The 5,611-nt window shown below is 30.3% G+C and overlaps 2 protein-coding genes across 3 annotated transcripts in view; one reads left to right on the top strand and one right to left on the bottom strand.

Moving 5' to 3' along the window:
• LOC123007928 (aquaporin AQPAn.G) overlaps positions 1-1,461 on the bottom strand; it is a 6,204-nt gene extending 4,743 nt beyond the window's left edge. Inside the window, exon 1 of one of the 2 annotated variants that reach the window (XM_044403444.1) lies at positions 1,361-1,461. The gene's annotated coding sequence lies outside the window, so the exon portion shown is untranslated. Of the gene's footprint in view, positions 1-522; positions 607-1,360 lie in introns of those variants that run through there. The other variant, XM_044403445.1, reaches the window with a different exon arrangement.
• A 1,928-nt stretch (positions 1,462-3,389) lies between these two features.
• Positions 3,390-4,540, top strand: LOC123007926. Its single transcript, XM_044403442.1, has 2 exons — positions 3,390-4,223; positions 4,259-4,540. The coding sequence occupies exons 1-2, from the start codon at positions 3,390-3,392 to the stop codon at positions 4,538-4,540; spliced, it is 1,116 nt and encodes a 371-aa protein (XP_044259377.1).
• The last annotated feature ends 1,071 nt before the right edge of the window (positions 4,541-5,611 follow it).

The following is a 5,611-nucleotide window of genomic DNA, read 5'->3' as shown; positions in this document are numbered from 1 at the left end:
AATGTTGTACAATAAATAGTTTTTAAAAAATCGGTCCATATTTGGTTGATTTTTTACTTTTTGTGAAAAAAAATATATTTTTGGCTTTTGAAACATCTAGAGGGCTTTGACGTGACTTGATTGTATTTTATACAAAAATATCTCAAGAATCCAAATTCGTGATTGTTTTTTTTTCTACAGTTCACCAGAAAAAACAATTAAAATTTTTGACTTTTTTTGATATTAAGAATTTTTTTAGGTACACTAAAATTGGTAAATTCTCTAAGTGAAATGAGGTTTTCTAGACGTAAAAACGTAGTTTTCGAGAAATTTAGGTAATTTTGTGTGAACTAGAACTAAAATAATAAAAAGTGCACGTCGCATTAATTAGAATAATAAAAGTGTTTGTTGGAATTTTGTCACATTTTTGCTAATTCTTTTAATAAACGATAATAAATTTCCGATCAAGTTTTTTATGTGTCGAACAAATAAAACCTTCAAGGATTCACAAGTCTTCAAAAATCAATATAACCAATCAATTACCCAATTCTGGAGTAATTTATTAATTAAACAGGAAAAAAATGGAGCATATGTCGATTTTCACACACCGATGCACCTCACTCACTTTCCACACACGAATTCATACATTAATAACATCAAGCTTTTATATAAATCACTCAAGTCTAAACAGTGTCTTTTATGAAGATTTTTACAGCTTTTTAAACAGATCTGCTCGTCTGGCAAAGTGTCAGAATTCTTTTGGTATAATTTTATTGGCTAATAATTATTATTTTTGTGATATCATCAACAATTTTTTTGTTTAAGACATCGTAAATATTAAAAAAATATTTTATGCTCACGGATGCAAATATTTTTGGTGGATGCGCTCCCAAAAAGGCAATTTTTCGAGAAGTTGGCCTTGACATCGGCCCACATTTTTGAATTTTAATTATCCGAAACAATCATCATAATGATGTCATGACACGATCATATTTTTATAAAATCTGATTTTGTCATCAGGAAGTGTAAAAATATTTTCTGTTTTTTTTTTGTGGAATCGCAACTAAATTTAATTTTCTAAAATTAATTTCCCAGCAAATAAATATTTTCTTCGCAATTTTCTATATAAAGAAAACCGCATTCTTGACCTTAAATCAGGAACAAAAACAAGTGTTTTGCTCAAGATTGTTTCAAATGAATTAATAAAAAACAGTCGACACTTGTCATAGATTCCTTCGATAAGAGATAAAAATTTCGTAATAACCGTTAACAAATCGACTAAACAGAACGTTTTCGTGGAGACATTGATCAAATCGATAAAACAAACAAAACTTAATTCATTTTAAGGCAAAATAGTTGAGTTTTTTTTTCTGGTACTAACCTTGAGACAGTCAGGTGAACCCTGGTACCAGTTTTGACTCTATGAGCTTAAAACTTGAACTGAATTTGAATCAAGATAGAAGTGGGATTTTCACTCTCGAAACAAGTGGGGGAATAATAATTATATTGTTATTGCTCACTTCTAATCCCGAAAAATTATTAATTATCGAGATTTTCGAATCAAAAGTGACACAATTCGCTATATTTAGCACCTCAAAACAGCAATTATCTTATAAAAATCTCCCACACCACGATTACGCTTGATTTAAATAAAGTGTGCCTTGTTGACAACTCTATCAAAAAAATTGATTCAAAATTAAATGTTGGCAACAATGATTTCAGCTAATTTTAACGAAACACTGTTTGGGTGAGCTTTGCTATAAACAATAAAATTTTTCATATTTATGGCCCATAACAAAGTTTGCAAGTTTTTAATTAATCAGTTGCTAAGCAACTAAATTGACAACTGTATTATTACCTAGCAACAAGACACTGTTACCTAGCAACCGTATATCCAGTCAGGTAACTAAAATGATAATTGTATTGTTGCCTAGCAACTACACAAAATACCGTTACATTTTTAACTTAGAATTGCATTGTTACATTTGCTAGGTAACTAGATTTTTATTTTCATAAAAAAATTAATAAATAATTTATTGCCCATAATACGTTAAAGTTTGCGGTTTTAGGCGATTCTTTAATTAATTTTTATTAAAAAAAAATGCAGTTGCTAAGTAACTAAATTGACAATTACATTGACATTGTTACCTTGCAACTGCTTTTGTATCACTTTTCATTCTTACATCACCAGTCACTTGCTAAGTAACCAAAATGACAATTACTACATTGTTACCTAGCAACTACACAAGATACCGATGTATTTTGAACAAATTGCACTGTTACATCGCTAGTTGCTAAGTAACTAAATTGACTATTACAGTGATATTGTTACTACACAAGACACCGTTGCATTTACGGTGTTACATCGCCAGTCATTTGCTAGGCAACTAAAATAACAATTGCATTGTTACCTAACAACTACACAAGATACCGATGTATTTTGAACAAATTGCATTGTTACATAGCTAGTTACCAAGTAACTAAATTCGTAAAATATCCCAGTTTATGATTTTTATTCTCATAAAAAAATAAAGTGTGCGGTTTTAGGCAATTTTTTAACTAATTTTTTTTTTAAAGTTCAGTTGCTAAGTAACTAAATTGACAATTACACTGACATTGTTACGCTGTTACCTAGCAACTGCTTTTGTGTCACTTTTCATTCTTACATCGCCAGTCATTTGCTAAGCAACTTAAATGACAATTACATTGTTACCTAGCAACTACACAAGATACCGATGTATTTTGAACAAATTGCAGTGTTACATATCTAGTTGCTAGGTAACTAAATTGGTAAAATATCTCATTTTATGATTTTTATTCTCATAAAAAATAAAGTGTGCGGTTTTAGGCGATTTTTTAACTAATTTTTTATTAAAAAAAAGTTCAGTTGCTAAGTAAATAAATTGACAATTACACGGACATTGTTACGCTGTTACCTAGCAACTGCTTTTGTGTCACTTTTCATTCTTACATTGCCAGTCATTTGCTAGGCAACTAAAATGACAATTACATTGTTACCTAGCAACTACACAAGATACTGATATATTTTGAACAAATTGCACTGTTACATTGCTAGTTGCTAAGTAACTAAATTGACACTGACATTGTTACTACACACTATATTGTTACCTAGCAACTGCATTTATGTTACTTATGTCGTTGCTAGACAACTAAAATGACAATTGCATTGTTACCTAGCAACTATAAAGTATTTTGAACAAATTGCACTGTTACGTCGCTAGTTGCTAGGTGACTAAATTGTCAAAATTTGAACTTTGGTTATAATTGAGGGATATTTCGTGTGTCCACTAATTAGGTAAGTGTCCACTTTCTTTGTTTTTTCACCGAAATTGGATTGCTTTGATGGAATTAAATGCTTGGTATAATTAATTGTTGTTAGTTTTCCGATAATGCAGACCGATTGTGGTTACATAAAATTGCTATATTTGACTTGTAATATTTTGGGTTTTTTGCCCCCTCACAAATTCGGTACTGAGGCATTGCCTGTTAGTTTTCGGTTTAAAATTTACACTTTGTGTCATATTTTCGTGTCAATTTTGGTGTTTTTTTATTCTTCTTATGGTCGTGAAAGGTATCTTTATGACAGTTTTGATCCAACGGTTGCCATCACTGATAAAATCGCAAATGTGACTCTCTCATTGGTCAATGTGATTTTACGTGTGTCTTTTGTTTTTTTTAATGGTAAAATTGTGAAGGAGTTTTTGAATGGTGTTTTTAAATTATCGAAAATTGACGGTTTTAGGTGTTTCACCCCACGAAATTTTAATTTTCAATTAATTTGTTTTAATTTTTACATGATTTTAATTATTGGGTTTGATGGTTGGGTCTGGAATTCCACTCTGGGGTTTGCGATTTTTCGCTATTATGTTGGCAGAAGTGTGATGTATTATGCGAGCAACACTGTGGTGTTTTTTGTGTTTCATTCAGCTTCGATTATCAAGAATTTTTTTGTCTCCTTGAATTTGTTACTGGAGAGAAGAAAAGTTGATAAAGTCGAGTTGCAAAAAATTCGTGTTTATTACAACGAAATTTGCGGTCTTTGTGACACTTTTAATAAAATTTTCGGTTTTGTGATTCTATCAGTGATTGTGTTCACAATTTCGTACATTTTGAATTTGAGCGATCTTTTGCTCGTTTACGCGGTGAAAAAACGCGAAATCCGGGGATTCACCTATGGCAATGATTTGATCGTTTTGAGCGTTTTATGGATGTTGACACTTTTAGTAAGTCCTGAAATTGGTTTTGCTCATTTTTGAAGATCTTTTCTGTGCTTTTGGCACACGAGTGTGCCAGTGCTGTTTCAGCATCGGAGAACATCACAGCGATTTGCTTCAGTTATTTGAACAAAATTCCAGCAATCCCGAAGAGTTATGAAGAATTCTGCCTGAAAGAGGAAATTTGTTTGCTAATTCAGCAAGTTGCAACACGTCGGCCGAGATTTTCAGCAGCTGGTTTCTTTCCTGTCGACTTCACTTTGCTCGGTTTTATTCTCGCTAGTGTCACTTCTTATGTCATTGTTTCAATACAATTTATTCAATAAATTGAGACGAATTAAAGTGTTCAGTTATAAAAACCCCACAAAATGCTTCTTGTTTTTATCGAAACTAAAATCAAAAAACGAAAAATTCATTTGTGTCTGTTTTTTATTGATTTTGCAATCTTTACTTTATTTATATATTTTTTTCGTTCTGACTTTTAAATAGTTTTTTGTCATTTCGGACATCTAGTAGGCGTTGAAAATTGTCCAAGAAATCCAAATCTGTAATTGTTTTTTACCTGAAGCTTATAGTTTTTGAGAAAAACGAGGTTAAATTAGAAACAAATATTTTTTTCTTATGCTCTTTTTTTCTTTTCAATCTAAGAGAAGAGTACAAATTTTCGATTAAAATGAGGCTTTCTAGACGTAAAATTTCACGAGAAACATAATGATACAAGTTAAAATGTACTACGACAAGTAGTTTTTGAGAAATTGATCAATATTTTTTTTATTTGTATTTTTTTCGTTCTGACTTTTAAATAGTTTTTTTGTTATTTCGGGCATTTAGCAGGTGTTGAAGCGCCCTGAAATTGGTTGTATTTTACACAAAATTGTCCAAGGAATCCAAATCCGTAATTGTTTTTTACCTAAGGCTCATAGTTTTTGACAAAAACATGGTTAAAGTAGAAACAAATATTTTTTTTCTTAAACTTTTTTTCTTTTAGTTCTAAGAGAAGAATTAAAATTTTGATTGAAATAAGGCTTTCTAGACATAAAATTGCACAAAAAACACAATGGTACAAGTTAAAATTTCCTACGACAAGTAGTTTTTGACAAATTGATCAATATTTTCTTGATTTATATATATTTTTTTGACTATTAAATAGTTTTTGTCATTTTGGACATCTAGCAGGCGTTGCAGCGCCCTAAACTTGATTGTATTTGATGCAAAAATGTCCAAGAATCCAAATACGTTATTGTTTTTTTTTCTACAGTTTACCAGGAAAACAATTGATTTTTTTTGCAATTTTGGAAGTTTTCAGTTTTTTTTCAATTCACTAGTAGTAAAAAAATTAGATTAAAATAAGTTTTTTAAAATAAAAATACACGACGAAGTTAATAAGTAGTTTTGAA

The sequence above is a fragment of the Tribolium madens genome, unplaced genomic scaffold (assembly GCF_015345945.1).
Source record: "Tribolium madens isolate multiple individuals breed KSU strain unplaced genomic scaffold, Tmad_KSU_1.1 Scaffold_3;HRSCAF=73;Tcas5.2_LG2, whole genome shotgun sequence".
NCBI lineage: Eukaryota > Metazoa > Arthropoda > Insecta > Coleoptera > Tenebrionidae > Tribolium > Tribolium madens.
This window is presented reverse-complemented; position numbering and strand designations above follow the sequence as displayed.